Source organism: Telopea speciosissima, chromosome 4 (assembly GCF_018873765.1).
Source record: "Telopea speciosissima isolate NSW1024214 ecotype Mountain lineage chromosome 4, Tspe_v1, whole genome shotgun sequence".
NCBI classification, from domain to species: domain Eukaryota; kingdom Viridiplantae; phylum Streptophyta; class Magnoliopsida; order Proteales; family Proteaceae; genus Telopea; species Telopea speciosissima.
Genome location: NC_057919.1, coordinates 52,429,823 through 52,455,428, shown reverse-complemented (window position 1 = coordinate 52,455,428; position 25,606 = coordinate 52,429,823). Strand labels below are relative to the sequence as shown.

Here is a 25,606-nt window from a genome sequence, read left to right as displayed (position 1 = left end):
TGCTAGTGTACAAGATTCCATTATATCCTACTAGATTTCAATCTTATGAATTAACTCTTGTTCGTTTTCCATGGTATTTCATTTAGAAGCTCAACTTACACCTTAAATTTAAAATTTTTCTTTGGAATGTTTAAATAAGGCAAAAGCGGACGACCTGCATTAAATGTAGTCATATTAGAATAAATGTCAATCTGAAATGACATAAAAACCCTTTGCACCTCTTATTTGATGGAGTTGATGAGAGAATCTCCCGTGTACGAACACCTTCTCCAATAAATTGTCCAACATTTTTTGTTATGTGATAGTCATGAAGTCTTTTTAGCATATCTTTTTCAGTTATTTGTTTCAAAACGGCTTTGAGCAACAAGTCCTTTAGGAATGAGAATAGAACGATTGGTTGCTGTCTTGGAAGAGTTTTCCAAATCTAATTTGAGTACTGTTTTGATTATGGGTTCAATTATTATGTTTTTAATATGGTTTGAAAGAAACTCAGTTTTAATCGATTTTAAAAACCCAAACCCCCAACATTTAATACTCTCATTTTTTCGACGGGTTACTTCTCACTTTCAAAGACAGATGATTCTAACTTATGACTCTTCCCAACCTAACCTTGTCCAATTATTATTTTTTTTTTTTGGTAACCAACCTTGTCCAATTAAAACCAACAGATGGTCATAAACTTATTATCACTTATGGTAGTTTCTTAACAACATAACAAGGAAGCAGGATGTTTACCAAAAAAAAAGCAAGATGGACATCTTGTTTATTTCTTGAAAATAATGAAATATCTAATTATATGATTATGAATTTACTAGGTTGAATAGCTGAAGCTGAAGGGAAAGCAATTAAACAAGGAGTCAAAGATGCAACAGGACAGGGCGTCGAGCATATAGAAATCTGAATGGACTTGACCCAGATGGTAGCATGGTTAACATCTGATCAGCACAAGGACTGGCCATGGGCTATTTTTGCTTTACTTTCAGACATTAAACTGATCTTTTGAGTTTTTCCAGTGGGTAATAGTTAAACAGTTACTCTCATGTGATTCTAGCTCATAATTTTGCTACTTCAACTAGGACTTTTAGGCTCTCTGATGGTAAGGGAGCATTAACTATACTTGAACGTTCAAGTTTTATCTAAAATTTCCTTTCCATAAATTTTTTTTTTTAAAAAAACACAGCTGAATATGGAAGAATAATGCAAAAATTTGGGGAGAGACACAACATAAGCCATGAACAAGAAGATACCAGTTGTTGCAGTTTTTTGAAATTCCAGTTTGAACTTTCGAGGTTCTACACACAATATGCATAATCGAATATCGCAATCCAGGCAAGCTCTTGTTCTCAGTTGTCGAAGACAGTGACAAAGGAAATTACTTGATGACAGAGTCAGTAACTATGAAGAGGTGAAATTGCGGACATCCTTAGTGATCAGTTAAAAATAGATGATTTAGTACACTTGCCAAACCCCTTATTGCTCCTATTATAAACATCAAATCACACCTTTCAATTTCAATTTCAATTTCAATTTCTTTTTATCAATGCAAAGCCCCTTTTTTATCATTGCAAATCTAGATGCATTCCCACTCTAAGCACAATACAGTAATGCCTCCTAAGTTTTTACTTCACCCCAACATACTCATTTGTGCACTAGTTAACAAATCTTGAATAAAACCAAAGGAAAAACTCAAACAATATCCAACTCAAACCTTTTTCTACTCCAAAAGTAGCGCAATAACAAGTCGTAGACTTGCATCCAGCTGCATTTACTTGCTCATCAATTCATGTGTACCTACTGCATTGTTCCTGAGCTTTGAAATCTATTGACAAAAATCCATCCATCAACCCCAATTCAACATGTTAAGAAATGCATACTGCATTATGTTGATGGTAATTAAACCACGTCGAATTAGTAATCACTACTAGATTTCTTTGGAGACAAAACACCAACCAAACTCAAGAGTATGAAAGTAAACACTTTCAAATACAACAAAAAAGAATCCCAAGGTGAAGGGAAGAAAGCTGAACAATATTTCATTATTCACATTTCCTGCAAAAGCACCTGGATTAAATTGCTTTTGAGACAACATGCATGTGAGTAAACATTTCACACGCAAGAAAAGCCTACAGTAAAATGAAATCTTTCCAAAACTATGGGGCTCTTTGCTCGACATAGGAGCCAGAAAGTCCAGAGGTTCCAAGAACTGTCACCTGTAATCCAAAACCAGAGAACGTTAGTGCAAGACCACAAATATTGGCTGACTTCACAGGAGAACAGGACAAGTTGATAAAAATGAGTGGAGTTGCAAAATTTCTTGCTAAAACCACATCACAAACTTCTGTGAAATTGCAGAAAATCCCACTGTCCTACCAAAGAGGAGAAGAGACTGTGTGTGATGCAATTAAGATTGTCCAATTTTGGCTCATGGATGGGTTTTATACTTTTATAGCCTTGATGTCCTATTGTTAATCAGTAGTTTATGTCGTTTGAAGTCTCTTCTATAGCAAGTATTTCGTTACTTTTAGTCAGTTTTGGAATCCTAAAGTTAGTTTATTTAGTTTTTACAAATAGGATTGTAATCCTACACAAATTTTAGTGAATGAATTGATTTGATTTTGTTGTTACCAATTGGTTTCTCTCTCTCTCTCTCTCCCCCCCCTGAAATCCCCCATCTTTTTTTTCCTTACCTGCAATGTTCTAGTTGCAGGTTTCTTTTCTTATCTTCTTCTCCTGGTTATTATCTTATAATCATCTATGGGATATCAGGTCAGTTCTGTCTTCCTACGCATTGTATTTCAGTTTCTTTTTTATTTTTATTTTTTAAGTTTAACAATTGCTGCCCAGTTCCTTTTGATCAATACTTCTTTATTTTCTACTCCGAGTCTATCCTGAGATTTATTCCTATTCCCTGGTTTCAAAATCTGATTTTGCCTTCGTTGCATAGAGTCCTATTGCTAGCAGGTTTCTGAATTTCATAGCTCAGATCTCTGATTTCTATTACTGATATTCTGGCATATCTGATTTTTCCAATATGTCTATTCTAAGTGCCTAATTTTCTGAGATTGAATTCTGGTTATTTGATCCTGTTCTTGAGTGTCCTAGCCTCAAGTTGGACTGGTTCTTGGTTTGGGCCTCCAAAGTCGGTCTTGTTTGTCTAGCCAGGCTAGAGCAACTGCATCAGACTAAGTGTTTGCAAAGAGACAATTTGCAAGAGATGCTTCAGCTCTTACTCAGAGAAGTGAAGTTTCACCATCTGGCACCTCTTGAATTTAAGCATTTCAAATATTCATGAAATCACCACCTTCTAGCGGCATCAACTCAAATGATCTTTAATTGAGTAGCTTCCGTTTTGTTCTTGTTTCTAAAAAGACAAAAGAGAAAACGAAGACGAGCTCTGCTTTGTCTACTCTCTCTCTTTCTCTCCTCTTTGTTTTGCTCCTAAAAGGACTCTTTTATTGATTTGCAATTGGTGTAAAAGTTGTGTTGATAGTTTTGTCCTTCTGAGAAGTTTAAATAACCATGTCTACTTCTCTAACATAATTGAAATACACTTAAACAGAAGGGGTTGTCTATCTGCTGAGTCAGAGAACTAGAAAGGAGGACACAAGAATTTTAGAAAGACAAGGAGAAGACTCTAATTGTCAGAAAGAGGGTCTAGGTGTTATTTTGCCATTTTTTGAAGTGCTTATATTATCGAGCATTTTGTAGAACTTTTTATGGTAGATAATAGTCTGTAGATGTTTTCATAGTTTTGAAACTCCTATATCGTTGACATTTTTTGCTGACAATATAGGTCCATATGTCAGGCCCTGCACCAATTCTAGACCAAACTACAGGCCAGGATGTGTCCAGGCTTTCCCAATCTAGCTTCCTCCTTAAATAGTGGCTCCTTTCCAGTGTAGTTGCTTAGAACTTTTCCTTAGGTTCCTAATCCACATCAAAGTCACATTTTAGTTCCTTACAAACTACATGGTAATGCAAAATCGACCTCAAACCAGGGAAACTAGCGGGAGATCGGTTGCAGCAGGATCAATACAATAAAAGGAATAAAATTAAATAACTGAAACTCGTTTTTTATTGTTATTTTCTGTTTACATATGAAGAAGAAGAAAGGGATATATATAGAAGGGGGAATAGGATCAGCTATCTCAATCAGGCTATCTCAGCCCATCATCCTCTCCCCCAGGGCTTCTCACCCACGGTATCTCACCGTTGCCGCATCTCACAGCTTCATCAATAGCTCTTTTTGTGAAATCCACTATAAATTTGAACTTTGGAACTTGTGTGATTTGAGGTTCTGGTTCAGTGCCTATGCTAGCCTCAATGCTGTGGGCTGCATCAGTGGTGGATTCGGACCAATCCATTAACTCACCTATGGAGGATTATGGGGAGCCAACACAGTTAGCCATTCTTGAATCTGAAGATCCTGCCGGGTCCCTGCATCTGAGCTACATGTGTCAAACATGCTGGGTCGACCACATGCAGAAACTCTCAATTTCTTAGGCCGGATTATAGGTAAGAATCTGTTCTTGTATGTATGTATAGTATAATTGCTTAATTACTATAATATGACAGAAGGGTACTTTCCTCTTGTGGGACCCACATCCTGAGCCATGAATCCAACTTTCCATAGTTGACCCCAACCGGATTCCCATATATGTCACATGACATCACTAATATGACTTAAATATAGGTATTTTAGTAGTTTAATCTATTTAAAACTGTTTAGAGAAGTGTTTCTATAAACTAATTCTGCCTAGGCCTAGGCAAACATGCCTTATTTAGGCAATATATATACAAATCCTTAGCCTTAGTCTTCATATCTACCAAAACCAAATCGATTCAGCTTGAGAGAAAAGGGAGAGAAAGAAGAAGGAAGAAGAGAGAAGGAACCTAGGGCTTGGAATTGCTGTCAATTGGGAGCAAAATACTTGGAGTTTCAACTACAAGCTTGGATTTGGAGCTGTTCTTCAACATCTCTACACTAAATTCAGGTTGGTTACACAACTCCAAATTCTGACTTGCTCCAATTTCTCTCCTTCTCCTTCAATTCTGCTGGGTTGTAACCCAATTCAGCCATGAACTTAGAAAATTAGGCAATCAATGGAATAATCCCCAAATTTGACATGCAATTGGGTTAAATTGACCCAAGTAGTCATGTCTTCTTCCCCCAAGCCCATTTTTGGTGTTTTCAGCCTTTGCATGTCAAGATCCAAAGCTAAACAGCCAAAAACCCCATTCTGTTATGGGCTATCGGTTGGTCCCTGCTGTGAATCCGGTTCACCTTATTGTGTTGGTTTTGAACCTAATTGCTAGGGGTTTGACCTAGGGCTTCTTCTATGTCTGATTTATGTCTTTCATTGACTAATTAGGACTGTTAGTATGCTGTTGGTGAGGTTCTTTTGTGCTTTGGGAGTTATTTTGGCTAGGCTTCTTCTACAATCTAAGGTAAGGGAGTTTTGGACTTAATTTCAGTATGTTTGTAGTATTAATTTCTGTTTGTTATTGTTTGTCATATCGTGCATCATGTTAATATATTGATCACCTAGTTTTCTAGCTTTTCCTTATTTGCATTAAATGATGTATGATGTTAGGGTGCATTTTCATATTGCATATGCATATAGTACTTGATCTTTGAAGTTGTTATTATTACCTATTGCTGGACAAAATTACTTATTTATTTGATATTGAATCATTTGTCATCATGTTAGTATGCATATGGTTAGGATTGGCATGAACCCAATGCTACGGCTCTTACCAACAAGGGAGAGGTGTTGGATAACCCGCGGTAGGTTCGAAGGGATGATTCTGGGATGCCATTCACTGTCCCATATCCGAAGAGTACTACAGGAATGGGAACAAACAGTAGGGTTAACATTTGGGGGTTCGTTGGCGTCAGATGGATAATACCTGAGCTGGCGGGTCCCCACCATGGTAGAGTGGTATCGCTCGGGTGACCGACGTCTGGTTTGTGTTTCCAGGACCGAGGATATCATACCTACTACAATAGCATTTATACCCCATGAGACTTAATACTGATGTTAGGAGCATACTTAATTTTAGGTCATTCATCATCGACTATTTGCATTTGCTTGTGTGTTTCCTTTGCTGGGCTCAGTGGACCTCACCCCTGTGGATATCCTTATTTTACAGATGACTTGGCTACTACTGTTGGTGTTTCTCTTGAAGTTGCCTCCGCCTTGGATTCTCCTTCTAGTGTTGGAGTTGAGGCTCTGATGTATGAGGTGCACGATGCTTCGTGCACATGTGATGATTATGCCTTCTTTTGATCCTGGCTTGACAGTCTAGGCTATTTCTACCCTCCTCTTTTGTGTTTATACCCACTTTTGTATAGAAATGATATTATAGTTTGTAAACATGTCTTGGGTTACTTTTGGAGAATTGTACAGTTGTAACTAAGCTTTAATTATAATTATATGAATGAATTATCACTTAGTCTTCCCTATTACTGATGTTATCCTTATTATTTAATCTCTTCTGCTGCGTTTAAATTATTGTATTGTGATAATTGTTGTGAATAGGGTACTGCACTTGCGATCCTTGGGATTGGTTGGATGTCGAATGGCATCCAGTCACACGAGGCCCTTATTAACTGGGCCGGGGTGTGACACTTTTCTATTCAATCTCTGTCTCTTTTCTGTTCAGCCACATACATGTATTCATAATAAAACAACCCAATCCTAATCTAAGTAAGACACTAATTAATAAAACCTATAAAATAGAAACTAGATTCTAACTAGGATTCCTAACAAAACTAGGATTCCCAGTTAAGATTACAACTCAAATAGGAAACTAAATAAGTGTGTAATAATAAAAATAACACCAAAAATCAATTTCTCTAAACCAACAGTCCAAAATCCAGGCAAGGAAAACAAGAGAAACATGCAATGGGGTTTTGCATGAAATAGAATACAAACTTTTGAGACAAGAGAACTTCAACTGAGCATATAGAACAAGACAAAATTTTACACTTCTAAAATATAGCCAATTTTTAAGATTTACACACTAACCACATGGGAGTTATAAAGATTCCACAGTGTGAGAATCATCAAGCTTTCATGGACTCCGGACAAGTTGTAATTAGTATGTAAATCTTAAAAATTGCCACAAACAAAGAACTGAGAAGGAAAGATCCCAGAGAAGTCTACCTTTCCCCATTCAGAACCAAGGCCACTGCACCTCATCTTTAGGTGTATCATCTTTGTCCCCAATTCAGTCTCAACTTTCTTCCGTAGATAAGTCTCATCAGGACCAAATGCATCCAAATATGTTGTGTAGCGTTTGTGGGCTGCACGGAGTGCATCTGCAAGCTCATCTGGCAAGGGACGGACATTCTACAAAATAAACAAAATCAGAAAATTACAGTAACCTCAGAGAGAGAGAGAGAGAGAAAGGGGGGGGAGGAAGCAAAAAGACAATCAAGTCCGAGATCCAGTAATTAATTGCATACCTCACCACTCAATCCAATGGTATCATCAATCTCCATCCTCAAAGATACAAGAACACCACCAAACTGCTCTACAGCCTCAGCTGCACGAAAGACATTTGCAAGGATCTCCTGACTGGCCTTGTCCTCTGTATTTTTGGACAATGCCTTCTTGGCATCATGAATTAAGGCATCTGGGAGCTCATCCCAACTTGCAGCCATTAGATCCTTGAACACATTCTCAATTTCATGGTCAGCTATGGCAGGCAGGTGTGTTAAACCTTCACTGAATGAGCGGAAACTGCCAATGCCCATTGCAAAAGGAGGCCTGCAATCTGAGGCCATTTGCAAAAATAGAAAATAAGTAGTATACCCATAAAAAAAAAAAAAATTTGCTTCAGTGCCTGCAATAGAGATGAGAAAATTGAAGCCATCCATCTGATAAATTGTATACGGGTAACAACATCATGGCAGCCGATCTGCACATGTACATGCCAATTGGACTATGGGATGAGAGGCCCATTGAAAAGGGCACGATATGCAGTACCTCTTAAGAATGTACCTATATATATTATCAATATTTATCTATTGCAAAAAAACATGTGATACTTTAGACAGACAATCATGAATTTAGCCCGTCTAAGAATTAAAAAACCTACTAGAGACCTTTTGATGCTTGCATGCGAGACAACCTAGTGAAATGCTACTGGTAGCTTACTAATTTACCACTTTAGCTTTTTAGTTATTGAGGTGATTATTACTTACACTTCTGGTAGATAAACAAATATGACTATAATAATGAGAAAGTGAATAATAAACAACCGTGAGTCCATAAAATCTGGAAGAAAGCCAAAAAACTACTTCTCAACTCTACCAACAATATCATTCTTTTTTATTTTTAATAGATAACAAATAATTTCTTAGTTGAGAGTTTCCCATCTATTGCAGATCTTGAAACCGGTCAAAATTATACACGAAAAACCAAACAATTCAACCCATCATTACATACTATTGACACTGATATCAAATAGCCACCCTATGGAAAGGCTACATATGTCATTGGCTAGTAGCCACTCTACTCCTCCTCAGCCAAGAATGGCAGTGGCTACGCGACCACCATGGACTTGTTCAAGTGAAATCACAAAACCATGATCTCCTGCAAACAATTTAAGATATCCCTCAAAATGGCAAAATGTATATGAGATATACTTCTAGTTCTCTTGTCCATCCAAAAACTTCTCACCAAACCCAATCTACTTGCATTGGGTAGGAGCCCACTGAATAAAATCAGTGACTAGGGTGAAAAGAAATGGAAGCAAGAAGAAACAATGACAATGGGTCACCAACTGCAGAAGAAAGAGAGAAGTAGAGCAAAAATAGAACTAGAGAGAAAATAGTTGTCAGATGCCAAGTGAGAAGTGCCTTCTCAATCTGCTTCAGCTTCTATTTATAGGCCACGGATTTGAAAGAATTTGAAATCCGGAATTACGATTTGATGAATAGCAATATGCCTTGTCACTTTACTACTGTAGTAAAAGTGAAGTAAATCGTGACCATTGTGTCGGTGGTCATTTGTCTGCTTCATCTACTGGAGGATAAGATCGAATCTTATCTGTGCAGTCGCTCCCAGACATTTTCTTAATTAAAGCTATGTTTTTCTTTTTAAAAGCAGATACTTTTATTTGTCCCCACCTGTCATCCTTCAGCCATATTATCAATGTTGTGCTGAGTAACACTGTCTCCGCTGTCGGTGGAGTAAGTGTCAGTCCCTTATTGTTCTTCAAGAAGGATTTGATCAGCTTCTATGACTATGAGTTCTTTGGCCTCAATTAACAAATCATATGGTACATCCAATTGGTCAAGTTTTAGACAATTGGTGATGAGAGTATTAGTTTGCTGTTTTTGTTCTTCAGTAAACATATAATCAACATCAAAATCTGTACAAAAAATCCGTCGACCATCAGTGATTCTAGTAGTAGAATTGCACCAAATTTTTGTAGCTTTGTGTAAACACCAAGAACATATACACCACACCCCTCCACGATTTTCCTTCCCTTCTTTGATTCCCATATTATTTTATTTTTTTCTTCTTTTTTTTTTTTTTTACACCCAATAAAAGATAAAAGATCTCTCTTTCCAAAAAAAAAAACCGTTAGATAGGTGGGGTTTCGAAGAGCAAAGAGAATCCTCTCGCCTATTTTTTTTCCTTTTTTTCCTCCATGCAATCCAATCCCAATTTTTTTCTCCACCACGGTTTTGGGTTGTGAGATGGTGAGATCTTGAGAGAAAAATTAGGGATTCCCCTTGATAGGACACGTTAGATGGGAGAGGTGATTTGATTGCTTCTCCTTTCCCTTGTGCTCCACGATTTCTTGTCCATGAGATGTGGAAGAATTTAGATAAAATAGGAAACCCAATCTCCTCGAATAAAAATCCTTCCAAATAGGTGTAGGAGACAAATTAGAAAAGATAAATCTCCTCCCTTCAAGCAAAATTTGGTCCATATATTGTGGAGAGGTACAGACAAAATAGGAAAGATAAATCTCCAAAATTCCAAAATCCTTCTCTCCCCTGAAAATGTGTAAGTGGGTCCCATGGTGATTTTCTCTCTCCTCTAAAAGTGAAAAACGCAGAAAGGGGGGGTCTTTGCATGAGAAAATCTCAACCCTTGACCATGATTGTCTTCTTTGATGCCAAATATACCCCTGGGAAATCGCAGACTGGCCCGGGCTTGCATTCCAGCTCATTTCTGGCCCAAAAAGAATAATCCCATGTATAGATGTCAAAACTAATGCGTACTTTTAATGCATCACGTCCATCTTGCTCAGAATTCAGCCCTCTTCACAACCATGAAAAGAAACTGGACCACTTTACGTGTAAATTTGAAGACATGGCGCCTGATAGTCCAGAACAACCTTTAAGCTCACAAATGGACCTAAAACCTGAAAATGACAGAAAATACCCAAGGTAGCTCCATTCTAAGTATGTAAAATGCATGCTTTATACCCTAAGATTTCACACATAAATGTGCTCATTAGATTCCCCCACACTTAGACTTTGCTAGTCCTCGAGCAAAGCAAAAACAAAAAGTAAAACAAAGAAAAATCCGAACTCACTTTTGTAAGAATCACGGTTGCATTAGCATGTGCAACAAGCCTTTAAATCACTAGGTTACCCGTAGGAGACGAGTTTTGTCTCGTGGGTGTTTGCAATGAATGTACACCCAAAATTCATGATTCCAAAAATTATGTAGATTTTAACCTTGGCACGAGGCAAGAGAGTGCACCCAAATTCGGAAACCATAACACTCCACTTAAGATTAAGACAGCAAAGGGACCCCCACACTTGAACTTTATTACCCCGTATTGATTCTAGCAACAAACACACATTTTAATTAGGTCCAAACACCACTTCACCCTAAGCCAAGACCACTTGTGACATCAAGGGAACCAAGGACTTAGGTTTTGGAGCATTTTTTACCACACCATTTATCAAGGCAATAAGGTAATAACTCTTTTTTTTTTTAAATTTCATGCCATGCCATAATTTGGTCTCAGCTCCTAACCAAAGGCTCAAGGAACCACAAAAAAAAACAGAAGGTCCGTCCATTCAGATAAGGTGGTGTTTTTATTGTCTGAGTCAAATCCCACCTCAAGATACACACTAGTTACCTTCCTCTCAACAGGATTTCTATTTCTTTTCAGATTAGGGCACCAAGTCTCTCTCTCTCTCGCTTCGCATCAAAGTAACAAAAAGAACACTCACATACTACCACAAGCCAAAATCAAAATCTACCAATTAAGCTCACACCCTCCCCCACACTAAAATCATGAAATGTCCTCAATGCATGTAGAAAATAAAGGACAAAGAAAAGGGAGGAATTATACTTGATAGTGTCAATCATCGAGACAAAGAGGCTCGTGGAGATCCATAACCTCTTCCACTTTATCAAAAGGCAACTCCAAAAACAGTTTCAAACGCTGTCCATTTACCTTAGAAACAGCTCCTGTACTCGGATTTAAAATCTCAACAGTCCCATGAGGAAAAGCAGACTTAACAATGTAGGGCCCATCCCATGTAAATCTCAATTTATCAGGGAAAATGTGTAACCTGGAATTGTACAACAGGACCTTATCGCTCCCTGGAACGACTTCCTAGTAATGTGCCTATAATGGAAGACCTTAGTCTTCTCCTTATAGACCTTTGCACTCTCATATGCATCATTCCTAAGCTCCTCCAACTCAGATAGTTGGAGTCTCCTGTGGGTACCCGCTTCAGATATATCAAAATTGAGCTTTTTGAGGACCTAAAATGCTTTATGCTCAAGTTCTACTGGAAGGTGACAAGCTTTCCCGTAGACCAAATGGTAGGGAGACTGACCAAGGTGGGTCTTATAAGCTATTCTGTGTGCCCATAAGGCATCAACCAACCGGGTAGACCAGTCCTTACGGGATGGGTTAACAGTCTTCTCCAAAATTTGCTTTATCTGCCTGTTAGAGAATTCCACTTGGCCACTCATTTGAGGATAGTAAGGGGTAGCTAACTTATGCGTGATACCGTACTTTTTCATCAAAGATTCAGAAGGACGGTTGCAAAAGTGCGTACCCCTATCACTGATAATAATCCGAGGTATACCAAAGCGGGAAAAAATGTTTTCTTTCAGAAACTTAACAACCACCTTGTAATCATTAGTCTTACAGGTAATGGCTTCTATCCATTTTGAAACATAATCAACGGCCAAGAGAATATAGAGATTCCCAAAAGAATTCGGGAAGGGACCCATAAAATCTATACCCCAAACATCAAAGATTTCAACCACTAGGAGAGGGGTACGCACCTGTGGAGCCCCTTGGACCCTATCCACCTCCATTCTTAAACCCTCCATTATTGAACCCCCTACATTAGAGTTGAAAGCGTTGCCCTTCAACTTAAAATATGCCTTCCTAGGACAAGATCAGACTCCTCCTATCATTATTGCCTCTGATCTGACTTTAAGTCAAGAAAAAGAGTTTTTTTTGGGTAAATAGAAAATTCATTACCAAAGAAGAAAGGAAAAAAAGAACTACAACCCTCAAATAGGAGGGGAAAAACAAACAAATGTACCTAAGCCTCAAACAGAGGGGCCCACAAAAGAGAAAATAGAGGGAATGCTCCAGAATCAACAATGAGCTCTCCTTAGGAGTCATTACAAGTAGAGGGAGCAACCAAACTAAGTTTGGTTTTAATTTCAAAAGAGATGGAATCCCAAATCTGATTGACATTTCGAGATTTGGAGGTCCATTTCCAAAGATTTCGCTCCATCCACATATGATTGATCCCAACACCAAAAACCAACTTTCCCACCACATCACAAAGGGATGAACCACCAAATGTCATGTCGACCCAAATCCATTATCTGTTAAAAGGAAGAATCCGACGGTTTCTTGGCCAGCATTTAGCAAGAATACCTTTCCAGACGCAGCAAGAGAAAGGGCAATCAAAGAAGAGATGATTGGAGTCCTCCATCCTACTCCAACAGAGACCACAATTAGGGGGGACAGAGATGTGTCAGTGCCGAAGAAAGGACTACGTTGGAAGGCAGTTAGAGAAAACTATCCAGACCGTAAAGCAGTGCCGGAGAATGTGGTGTTTGAACCAAACAAGCTTCCTCCAAGGGACAAGGGGATGGCGAGTCCGAATAAGATCCCAAACAGCTTTGGAACTGAAAGAACCCGAAGATTTTGGGAGCCAAGTGACACAGTCTTCCCTATGATGGGGCCTTCTTTGAATAGAGGGAAGGAGATTCTAGATATTAGTAAGCACAGGGTTTGAGGTATCAGGAGGAGCCCAGCCATTAGCATCAATGATATCAGCCACCAAAGCATTTCTAGGTAATCCAGAGCCATAAATAGATCTGGGGCTGACTTGATGAAGGAGAATTCCCATAGGGTGCCAATGGTGCAACCATAAGGAAGTCGAATTCCCATTACCAATGAGAGAGAGAATAGATCCAAGGACATTAGGGCGAGAAGCAAGAATTTTGCGCCAAACCCAAGAGGAGTCCGAAGAGATGGAGACAGTCCAAATGGAATCCGAACGAAGGAGCCCAGAATATATCCAATCCACCCAAATGCTTTTTTTCCTGGAGACAATCTTCCAAATCAACTTGATGATGCCAGCTGAATTCACCTCCTTTATTCTTCTAATACCCAAGCCACCTTCCTACAGACTGAAGCCCAACTGGCAGGCCGGAGAAATCTAGAGCAATTAGAGCCTTTCCCAAGGAAAGAAGACAAAAGAGATTCCAGAGATTTGATGATGGAATGAGGCAGCCCATAGATTCCAGACCAGTAGATATAGGAAGCTTGCAACACCGATTTGACGAGAACCAGACGACCCGCATAAGATAGGAGCTTGCCTTTCCAGAGTTGAAGTCTTTTCCTGATAAGATCCAACATGGGAGTGCAATGATGAGCTGACAATCTGGCTGGAATTAAAGGAAGGCCCAAGTATTTGATTGGGAGCTGACCAATAGGGAAACCACATATAGCCTTCAAAGCAACATTGTCCAAGTCAGAGACCCCAGCCAAGAAGAGAAGGGACTTGGTTGGGTTGATCTGGAGACCCAATAAATCTTGAAAGAGCTGCAAACAGCGCATAACAGACTCAAAAGAGCTAATGGAAGCCTTGGAGAAAATCATGAGATCATCAGCGAACGCCAAGTGAGAAAGCTTGAGAGCTTTGCATTTGGGAATGGGGGTAATGAGCTGCTGATCGGTGCATAATTGGATCTCCCTTGAAAGAACTTCCAGAGCTAAGGTGAAAATATAGGGGGAGAGGGGGCACCCTTGCCGAACACCCACAGAAGAAGTGAAGTAGCCCGCCGGGCTGCCGTTGACAAGAACTGAGAACTTGGGCATGGAAATACAGCAATGAATCCAATGGATGAAGACCGGAGAGAATCCCATCTTAGCTAGCACCTTAACAATGAAGTCCCACCTTAGAGAGTCAAAAGCTTTGTGAATATCAATCTTCATAAGAGCAAATGGTGGATGGTTCTTTCTCTCAAAACCTCTAACTATCTCATTGCAAAGGAGAATGTTATCCGAGATGTTCCTCCCTGGGATGAAGGCGGATTGGTTATCACTGACTAGGAGATCCACCACAGTCTTTAGCCTGTAAGCAAGGATTTTTGCAATGAACTTGTAGATCAGGTTGCAAAGGGCAATGGGCCTGAAATCGGGCATCACTGAAGCTCCCTCCTTCTTTGGAATGAGACAAAGAAAAGTATGGTTCACCCCTTTAATCTGGCTAGGATTAAAGAAGAAGCTTCTGATAGCTTTAATAAGATCATTCTTAATAATGTCCCAAGTAGCTAAGAAGAACCCCATACTGAAACCATCTGGCCCGGGAGCCCGATTGAGCTTGAGAGAGTGAATAGCAGTGATAATTTCATCCTCTGAAGGAATGGCACTAAGAGACTGAGTAAACCCATTAGGCACAAGTTTATTGAGCAGGTTGTTGGGAATCGGATCTGCAGTATCAAGAGGACCAGAGAAAAGATCCTTGAAGTAGTTCACAGCCAAGTCTTTGATGTCTTTCACAGTAGTAACAGTAGGACCATCAGGAATAACCAGTTGAGAAATGGAATTGGAATTGGATCTTAACTTCAAGGAGCGATGGAAGTATGCTGAATTAGAGTCCCGTAGCTCCAGCCACTTAATCCTAGCCTTCTGCCTTAAAAAGCTTTCCTCTTGGGATAGAAGCAAAGAGAGCTCAAGGGAGGCAGCTTTTTCATCTGCAGCAAGTTGGCAATTTAGAATGTCCGATTGGATTTGCTGCTGAATGGAGGCTAATTTATCCTTGCAGTCCTGAACATGCTGGGAAATATTTCCAAAAATGTTAGAGTTCCAATCTTTGAGAGAAATCTTCACATTCCTAAGCTTCCTTGCAAGAGCAATAAGGGGGGAAGAAAAAGCTTGAACAGGTTGGTCCCAAGCATCCTTGACAATGGTAAGAAAGGAGGGGTGAGAGGACCACATGTCAAAAAATTTAAAAGGTTTAGGACCAAAGGAATTGTAAGGCTGAATTGAAAGAGAGATAGGGTTATGATCAGAAATTCCAGGGGTATCAAAAGTAGCAAAGGAAGAAAGAAATGAAGCAAGCCAGTTATCATTGACAATAACTCGGTCAAGCTTACAATCGATCCGGGAGCTCCCAGCCCTTTTATTGCTCCAAGAGAAAGTAGGACCAGTCCAACGAAGGTCATCCATGCCCAAATCCTTGATACAGTCATTGAAAGCAGCCATAGAATCAAGGCCCAAAGAGTCACCACCCTGTTTTTCAAAGCCAAATCTGATGACATTGAAATCTCCAGCAATGCCCCAAGGAAGAGGGCCTATAAGGCTGGCAATGTTACGGAGATCATTCCACAAAGAAATCCTCTGTGAAGGGCAGTTAGAAGCATAGATGACAGTGAGAAAAAAGGTGAATTGGTCTTGGCAATCCGAGAAACTTAAATGGATGTACTGAGCCGAAGAGGAGATCATGGAGATCTTAATTTTTGAAGAGTCCCATAAAATCCATATACGACCATCAGGGTGATGATTGTAGTTGGATAAGAAAGACCAGCCCGGAGTAATGGAATTTAAAATTCTGTCAGCATTGGGCTCTTTAACATGAGTTTCCAGCAAGCAACAGAAGGTGGAGTGATGAAGCCGAATACGGTCTATAACAACAGCATGTTTACAAGGGGAATTGAGACCCCGAGTATTCCATACAACTCCGTGATTCATATGGGCTAGGAGAGAGCTTGCACCTGAGTCCCCTCAAGCCGGGACAAGATACTTCGAGACGAGGAGGAGCTGCGATGACGCCGGTTATAGGAGCAGGCACGAGAATTCACAGCAGCAGGAGCCAAGGTAACAGGGGAGTTGCAGGTGTTTTTGGATAAAGGAAGAGGTTTTTGGAAGCTAAGGGATCCTCAACCCGATAATCCGACCCAGTTGGGTCAGAAGCAGGGTCCACAGGGGTGGAAGATTTATGGGTTTTCTTTTTCTTTTGGGTTTTTGTTTTTCTGAGGAGGGCTTTTGTGGGATTTGGGTCACAAGAGGAGACAAATGGGCTGAGGGCCCCAGAAGAGTGGAAACAGAGGGATTAACAAGAAAAGGGTAAGTATCGGGTTGAGTGTGGGAAAGGGGCGTCATCGAGTCATTCGCAAGAGGAGATAAAGGGAGATCTCTCACAGGAGAACTCGCAGGCTCCAGCGGAATAGCAGAGAGCAGAGCAGGTGAAGTCATCGACAACTCCCGAGAGGGAGAGGCCAGAACTTCAGCCAGCGGCGATGCCATACGGGATCTACTTCGATGAACAACAGAATCGAGAACCTTATCGGGGCAAGGGTCAGGGTCAGACTCCAGAAGAGCTTCGTCAGATAAGCTGCTAAGCGATTATACCCTGTGGATAAAGCATGGTCACCCAAGATGCTGCCTCGATGGGTTGCTGCTGCACGACTGAGCGGCCAGCGGTGAGCTCTGGTTCGAGTTCTGCCTCTGGAATGGGAAGAGAACCTTGGAGGAGTTCCAGGTAATGTGATGTGGTCTGCAGTGGTAGGAGCAGGCTCAGATGGAGAACAAAGAGACTTATCATGTCCAAACTTCTTACAGATCAAACATTGAGGAGGCTTCCAATCGTAGTGTACTTCCTGTTCAAAGGAAAAATCGTTCCCATTGTTCACAGTGATGAAAGAGGGCAAAGGATCATCAGCAGCGACTTCCACACAAATGCGAGCATACGCCAGCCTTAGCTTTCGCATTGTTCGCACATCAGAGAACAGTGGATTCCCCAACACAGAGCCCACAGAGCTGAGACCTTCAGAGCACCAGTAGTGGAGAGGAAGGCCAGGAAGGGAGACCCAAAGGGGGATGGACGAGAGATCGACGCGGCGGAGCTGCAAGTGGCGGTGCCATTGCCAGAGAAAGAGGGGTTTTTTCCCAACTTGCCAAGGGCCTCCATCTAGAACTCGCACCTTGTCAAGATCGTCCGAGAACTTGAAGATGAAGAAACCATTATCAAGAAGATAGGTGTCGACAGTACCACAAGTTCTCCATTGCTTGGAGAGCGACGATTTTACAATGTGGAAAGGAGAGCGAGAACCGAGAAAGTGGCCCACAAGACAAGACTCCCAAAGCTTGGCTTCATCATCGAGAATTTCAGAGGAACAGCAGGCAACCTTGGAAGACCCAACGACCGATGGAGCAACAAAGTGGAGAGGGAGGCCTTCCGATGAGAGAGATGGATTGGTGGATGAGTTGAAAAAGAAGGTCCATTTGGGTTGGGCAGGAGAGAGAGGAGAAGGTGGGATAGAACCAGATGGAGAAACAAGGAGAGGGGCTGAAGGGGAGGAAGTCATCGAACCGGCATTACAAGTTAATGCGAAACACTTTTGCAGGCTTTGTAAGTCCGTCAAGAAGAAGAGTTAATCAAGCTTTTATGGGTCCCTTCCCGAATGGTTGAAATCTTTTATGTTTGGGGAATAGATTTTATGGGTCCCTTCCCGAATTCTTTTGGGAATCTCTATATTCTGTTGGCCGTTGATTATGTTTCAAAATGGATAGAGGCCATTGCCTGTAAGACTAATGACCACAAGGTGGTTGTTAAGTTTCTAAAAGAAAACATTTTTTCCCGCTTTGGTACACCTCGGGCTATTATCAGTAATAGGGGTACGCACTTTTGCAACCGTCCTTTTGAATCTTTGATGAAAAAGTACGGTATCACACATAAGTTAGCTACCCCTTAGCATCCTCAAACGAGTAGCCAAGTGGAGGTCTCTAACAGGCAGATAAAACAAATTTTGGAGAAGACTGTTAACCCATCCCGTAAGGACGGGTCTATCCGGTTGGTTGATGCCTTATGGGCACACAGAACAACTTATAAGACCGACCTTGGTCAGTCTCCCTACCGTCTGGTCTACGGGAAAACTTGTCACCTTCCAGTAGAACTTGAGCATAAAGCATTTTGGGCCCTCAAAAAGCTCAATTTTGATATATCTGAAGCGAGTACCCACAGGAGACTCTAACTATCTGAGCTGGAGGAGCTTAGGAATGATGCATATGAGAGTGCAAAGATCTATAAGGAGAAGACTAAGGTCTTCCAAGATAGGCACATTACTAGGAAGTCGTTCCAGGGGAGCGATAAGGTCTTATTGTACAATTCCAGGTTACATATTTTCCCTAATAAATTGAGATCTAGATAGGATAGTCCCTACATTGTTGAGTCTGATTTTCCTCATGGGGCTGTTGAGATTTTAAATCCGAGTACAGGAGCTGTTTCTAAGGTAAATGGACAGCGTTTGAAACCGTTTTTGGAGTTGCCTTCTGATAAAGTGGAAGAGGTCATGGATCTCCATGAGCCTCTTTATCTTGATGATTGACACTATCAAGTATAATCCCTCCCTTTTCTTTGTCCTTTATTTTCTACATGCATTGAGGACATTGCATGATTTTAGTGTGGGGGAGGGTGTAAGCTTAATTGGTAGATTTTGATTTTGGCTTATGGTAGTATGTGCGTGTTCTTTCTGTTACTTTGATGCGAAGCGAGAGAGAGAGAGACTTAGGCACCCTCATCTGAAAAGAAATAGAAATCCTATTGAGAGGAAGGTAACTAGTGTGTATCTTGAGGTGGGATTTAACTCAGACAATAAAAGCACCACCTTATCTGAATGGACGGACCTTCTGTTTTTTTGTGGTTCCTTAAGCCTCTGGTTAGGAGCTGAGACCAAATTATGGCATAACATGAAAGTTAAAAACAAAAACAAAAACAAAAAAAAGAAGAAATAAATAAAGAGTTATTGCCTTATTGCCTTGATAAATGGTGTGGTAAAAAATACTCCAAAACCTAAGTCCTTGGTTCCCTTGATGTCACAAGTGGTCTTGCCTTAGGGTGAAGTGGTGTTTGGAAGATATGAGGAGAGTCCCTAATTAAATGTGTGCTTGTTGCTAGAATTAATACGAAGTAATAAAGTTCAAGTGTGGGGGTCCCTTTGCTGCCTTAATCTTAAGTGTAGTATCATGGTTTCCAAATTTGGATGCACTCTCTTACCTCGTGTCAAGGTTAAAATCTACATAATTTTTTGAATCATGAATTTTGGGTGTACATTCACTGTAAACACCCACGAGACAAAACTCGTCCCCTACGGGTAACCTAGTGATTTAAAGGCTTGTTGCACATGCTAAGTACAACCGTGATTCCTACGAAAGTGAGTTAGGATTTTTCTTTGTTTTACTTTTTGTTTTTACTTTGCTCGAGGACTAACAAAGTCTAAGTGTGGGGGAATCTATCTTAGGGCATAAAGCATGCATTTTACATACTTAGAATGGAGCTACCTTGGGTATTTTCTGTCATTTTCAGGTTTTAGGTCCATTTGTGAGCTTAAAGGTTGTTCTAGACTATCAGGCGCCATATCTTCAAATTTACGCGTAAAGTGGTCCAGTTTCTTTTCATGGTTGTGAAGAGGGCTAAATTCTGAGCAAGATGAACATGATGCATTAAAAGTACGCATTAGTTTTAACATCCATACATGCGATTATTCTTTTTGGGCCAGAAATGAGCTGGAATGCAAGCCCGGGCTAGTCTACAATTTCCCAGGGGTATATTTGGCATCAAAGAAGACAATCATGATCAAGGGTTGAGATTTTCTCATGCAAAGACTCCCTTTCTGCGTTTTTCACTTTTAGAGGAGAGAGAAAATCACCATGGGACCCACTTACACGTTTTCAAGGGAGAGAAGGATTTTGGAATTTTGGAGATTTATCTTTCCTATTTTGTCTCTACCTCACCACAATATATGGACCGAATTTTGCTTAAAGGGATGAGATTTATCTTTTCTAATTTATCTCTTACACACCTACTTGGATGGATCTTTATTCGAGGAGATTGGGTTTCCTATTTTATCTCAATTCTTCTACATCTCATGGACAAGAAATCATGGAGCACAAGGGAAAGGAGAAGCAATCAAATCACCTCTCTCATCCAATGTGTCCTATCAATGGGAGTCCCTAATTTTTCTCTCAAGATCTCACCATCTCACAACCCAAAACCATGGTGGAGAAAAAAATTGGGATTGGATTGCATGGAGGAAAAGAAGGAAAGAAAATAGGAGGGATGATTCTTTTTGCTCTTCATAACCCCACCTACCCAACGTTTTTTTTTTTGGAAAGAGAGATCTTCTATCTTTTATTGGGTGTAAAAAAAAAAAAAAAGAAGAAAATAATAAAATAATATGGGAATCAAAGAAGGGAAGGAAAATCATGGAGGGGTGTGGTGTATATTTTCTTGGTGTAAAAAAATTGTATAAGAGGGGAGAAAAATCGTGGGCCAAGGGGGGGTGAGCTTGAGAGGTGTAGTTTTATTTTTCTCCTGTGGAGAATTGTCTTCTTCATTGAGTTCTCAAGTTGTATTCTTCAATGAATGCAAATTTAGTTCAGTTTTTTTTTTTTACAAGCCAATGAGTGATTCTCGGTATAACGACTCAGGGCATAGTTGTCTAGCTGATTGTAGAGCTATGTCATCTTCAATCTTGGGAGGGCCAACAAAGTCGTTTTCATTGGCACGTCTAAAAATCCAAAACTGATATGGTTGGAAAAACTTGTCACGTTGTCTCCATCCAAGTGTTCCAAAAATGTCGATGACAATGTGATTCTGAATACGCCAATTTTTGGTACAATGATAGATCATGGTTTGGATCATCATAGGAAATCCATGCAGAAGATGTGAATTGGGAAGGATAACAATTCTACCGACTATTCCCCATTCAATAGCATTAATTTCCCAAGGTTCATTTTCTTGTATATAAAATATAAGTCGTAGATGATTGAATTGATTTTCAAACATGTTTTTAAAATAGTGTAAAAACATTTTTATATTTAAAATATTGCTCTTGTTCGCAATAATGAGATATTTTTGAAAAAAAGTTCTGACGGAAAAAGTTGTTTACATTTTTCGTACAGACAAATCCGTTTAATTCGATAAAATTAACGACTTTTTTAAATGTGCTTTCATCGAGAAATTCGAAAATCGATGAAAGCACATTTCCAAAAAATCGTGAATTTCTCGATGAACGCACATTTTAAAAAAATTGTGAATTTTATCGGCTTAAATGGATTTGTCTGTACGAAAAATGTAAGCAACTTTTTCCGTCAAAACTTTTTTCAAAAATCTCATTATTGCGAACAAGTGCAATATTTTAAATATAAAAATATTTTTACACAATATTTTAAGAACATGTTTGAAAATCAATTCAATCATCTACGACTTATATTTTATATACAAAAAAATGAACCTTAGGAAATTAATGCTATTGAATAGGGAATAGTCGGAAGAATTGTTATCTTTCCCAATTCACATCTTTTGCATGAATTTCCTATGATGATCAAAACCATGATCTATCATTATACTAAAAACTGGCGTATTTAGAATCATATTGTCATTGAAATTTTTGGAATACTTGGATGGAGAGAACATGACAAGTTTTTTCAACCATATCTATTTTGGATTTTTAGACGTGCCAATGAAAACGACTCTGTTGGCCCTCCCAAGATTGAAGATGACATAGCCCTACAATCAGCTAGACAACTGTGTACTAAGTCATTATACCAAGGATCACTCATTGAGCTACACAAAGCTGCAAAAATTTGGCGCGATTCTACTACTAGAGTCACTGATGGTCGACGAATTTTTTGTACAAATTTTTAAGTTGATTATATGTTTACTGAAGAACAAAAACAGCAAATTGATACTCTCATTACCCCCAATTGTCTAAAATTTGACCAATTGGATGTACCATATGATTTGTTAATCGAGGCCAAAGAACTCATAGAAGCTGATCGAATCCTTCTTGAAGAACAACAAGGGACTGACGCTTACTCCACCTACAGCAGAGATAATGTTACTCAGCACAATATTGATAATATGGCTGAAGGTTGACAGGTGGGGACAAATAAAAGCATCTGCTTTTAAAAAGAAAAGCATAGCTTTAATAAAGAAAAAGTTTGGGAGAGACTGCACAGACAAGATTCGGTCTTATCCTTCAACACATGAATCAAACAAATGACCACCGACACAATGGTCACTATTTACTACACTTTTACTACAATAGTAAATTGACAAGGCATATTGCTATTCATCAAATAGTAATTCCGGATTTCAAATTCTTTCAAATCTGTAGCCTATAAATAGAAGCTGAAGCAGATTGAGAAAAACTGTTAGGAACCACATTGATTAAGATAGAGTAATGGTTGTTGGTGTTGCAACCCTTGAGCCATCTCCTCCATCTTGACCCAAAACCCTTTTTCCATCACCTAATCAAGGAAGTCCCATGAGACATTCTAATAAAAAATAAGCTTCTCAATATCAATCTTGTATACCAAAACCCTCCCCCAGTTCTGTTCACAAAAAATTCTACAAAATCATTTGCCACTAAGAGCCGATCTGAATTTCCTCTTCTCGACAAATGCACCTCTATTCTGGGACACCACATCTCATTATTGACAACACTTTGGCACCAACCTTATAAATACTCATTATCAAACTTATTGGCCCAGAGTTGATTTGACAGAAATAATCTCCCCCTGATTCTTCTTGGGAATCAAAGCAATGAAAGTGGAATTGATACCTTAGTGTTAGGATATTTCGGGCCTAAGAAGCCTTATGCAGAAACTGGATGCTCAAAACCAGATCTCTTATACCTCCTAATAATCCCAGCTAGACTTATTGATTAGGACTAAACTTTTAAGGTTGTAGACTACAAATACCTTCTTCAAACTCTGAAATTGCCTCAACAAAGGAGTTGATTTGGTGGGTCGACTTGGAAGGCCAAAATTTTCATTTCTGAGAATTAGAAATCTGTCCATAACAAAAATAGACTAAGCTCTTTGAGGAGATTAATGTTGTATGCTTCATTGCTTCTGCTTCATCTAAAACTTCACGGATGACTTCGTTTATGAGTTAAGAAATTTTTACACACACCCTAGGTCAGTTGAACTGAAAGTTAACTCAATTCAAGTTTCTTTTGGTGTTGAATTCTTTATTTTGTCTTGAGGTGTTTACTTGAAAGAAGCAAAAACTATTTTTTCTCATTTTCTACTAGGATTAGGATTACTTGACTTCATCCTACATCACTCTATTGCTCTTGGAGAATTCTTATGAACTGCGATATATAAACAAATGCAATTCGCCTTATTCAGTTATCATTTTCTTCAATCCAGCAGGTTTTAGTGATATTCTTAAAGGATCCACAATATCCCTTTTCGCCTTTCGCCATAGGGATATCTATCTTTGTACCAGAATATACTTTTATTGATCAGGATAAAAAGAAATGCATTCACTTCAAGAAAACAAGAAACATACAAAAGAATTTTAAAAAAGAAAAAAAAGCAAGCCTTTCAAGTTTCAAGAATAAATACCAACAAACATTGGGAATTTCAAAAAATCCTCCCAAGTAAAACATGCCAGCCAACTGTTCCCAATTTTTAAGCTGAAATATTCTCCAGCCAATGCATAGCTTTCCAATATGTTATAGTCCAAAAAAAATAATAAATAAAGGGGCCAACATGAATAATCTCATTTGTTTCCTTCATCCTATAGAATAGATAAAACTTGTTTTGATTAAACTCAAATATGCAAATTTCAACCATAAACACGAAATTTAGGGGGAAATGATCCACTCAAATATAAGGTAGTAAATTACCAATAGTAGTTAGATAGTTAAAAGGCTGAAGTACAGTAAGATTCAACAACTCCTATCGTCTCCTCTAAGTCTCTCCGAGTAAAACAAAACCAAATAATGGGTTATCTACCTCCAATTGCTACGCTGTTGGACAATCCACTGGTTTACATAATTCAGCAGATGTAAACCAATGAGAGGTACTGCAGAATTTAGTTTTAAATTGAAAATGAAAATGATACCTTAAATTTCAACTGATATTTCCCATGTTAAAATGCTAATTATGAACCTCTTACTCTAGGACCTTCTACCTGGATTCCAATATAGATTTCGATAGTCATAAAGAAAGAAACGATAAAAGCGAATGGGGAAAAAATGAAAACCTTAATAACATAAGCAAAAAAACATGACTAGTACCTGATACCTCTCCGATTCCACCTCTGAGGTTGCTCCTGGATGTAACCAAACTTCGTTGACCAGCAACAGTTCGGCATTTACCTACCAACTGCAACAAAATAAACAAACAAATTTCATTCTGAAAGGTTTTCTCATTCAAAAAGCAAATAACATCTCAAACAGATCCATTTAGAAAGCTAAAACAATCAAAATCATTCAAAAAATAAATAAATAAATAAAAGGAGCTTCCCATGTAGAAACTCACAACTCCAACACTGGCATTATCAGGAACTGTATCAGATAGAATCGAATCTCTCCACCAAGAAGAAGTAGATCGAACTCCAAAACTCGAGTTTATTCTCAGAATTCCCCTGCAAATTGCAGTCCTCAATGCCATGATCGGTCCGTTTAAGCTCCTGAAGAAGTAAAAGAACTATGTGTTAAATAGATCAATCGAATAGAACGGAGTAAATGAAATGAGGTCCTGGGAGAGAAATGGAGAGTGCTAATACCTGAATCGAACACTAGTTGAGAGGATCGAAGAAAAAGAACAGAAACCTTCTTACCCTGCCGTCTTGAGGGTATTTTATTAATAAAATTAAGTAAAATAAAATATATTAATATAGGTTTTTTCTATGACTTCTTTGCCCATGTTTTCCATTAATTTATTCAATATATTGGAACCGTATAGAAATTTGACAAACTTAGAAAACTGTACCAAAACTTGGGATGTAAATGGATCCATCTGTGTTGGAATCCCGTTTAGGGGTTTCTGAATCCAAAATTTTGGTTTTCGAAAAATATTCCAATCCGTCTCAAAGATAATTTGATTCGGATATATTCATTTCGGATCCTGATAATATTCAATTAATTTACTATCCGATTTTAAAATGCGATTAATTTAATATTTTTGTAAAAACATATAATATATAGAGAAAAAGATCTCTGTCCGGGAGTGTGGCCTACGCCAGCACTCCCATGAGTCTATCTCTCTCCTCCCCATGTGAAAAGACACCTCTGCCCCTTGTTTTAAGGAGGAGAGAGATAGACACATGGGAGTGCTG

General features: G+C 39.1%; 1 protein-coding gene across 1 annotated transcript; it reads right to left on the bottom strand.

The window, feature by feature from the left end:
• Window positions 1–1,964: 1,964 nt before the first annotated feature.
• Window positions 1,965–25,085, bottom strand: LOC122660050 (succinate dehydrogenase subunit 5, mitochondrial-like). The gene is made up of 6 exons (XM_043855223.1): window positions 25,055–25,085; window positions 24,808–24,958; window positions 24,564–24,651; window positions 7,472–7,782; window positions 7,170–7,355; window positions 1,965–2,210 (listed from the first exon to the last, which is right to left on the bottom strand). The coding sequence occupies exons 2-6, from the start codon at window positions 24,937–24,939 to the stop codon at window positions 2,151–2,153; spliced, it is 777 nt and encodes a 258-aa protein (XP_043711158.1). The 5' UTR covers window positions 24,940–24,958; window positions 25,055–25,085; the 3' UTR covers window positions 1,965–2,150.
• Between the last annotated feature and the right edge of the window lie 521 nt (window positions 25,086–25,606).

Excerpts from the sequence above, each read along its gene's own strand:
- LOC122660050 (XM_043855223.1), bottom strand. The coding sequence starts at position 24,939 with ATGGCATTGAGGACTGCAATTTGCAGGGGAATTCTGAGAATAAACTCG. Across the intron at positions 7,356-7,471 it reads CCATTGGATTGAGTGGTGAG|AATGTCCGTCCCTTGCCAGA; the intron begins GTATGCAATTAA and ends TTTATTTTGTAG. Across the intron at positions 2,211-7,169 it reads TTGGTTCTGAATGGGGAAAG|GTGACAGTTCTTGGAACCTC; the intron begins GTAGACTTCTCT and ends TTTGGATTACAG.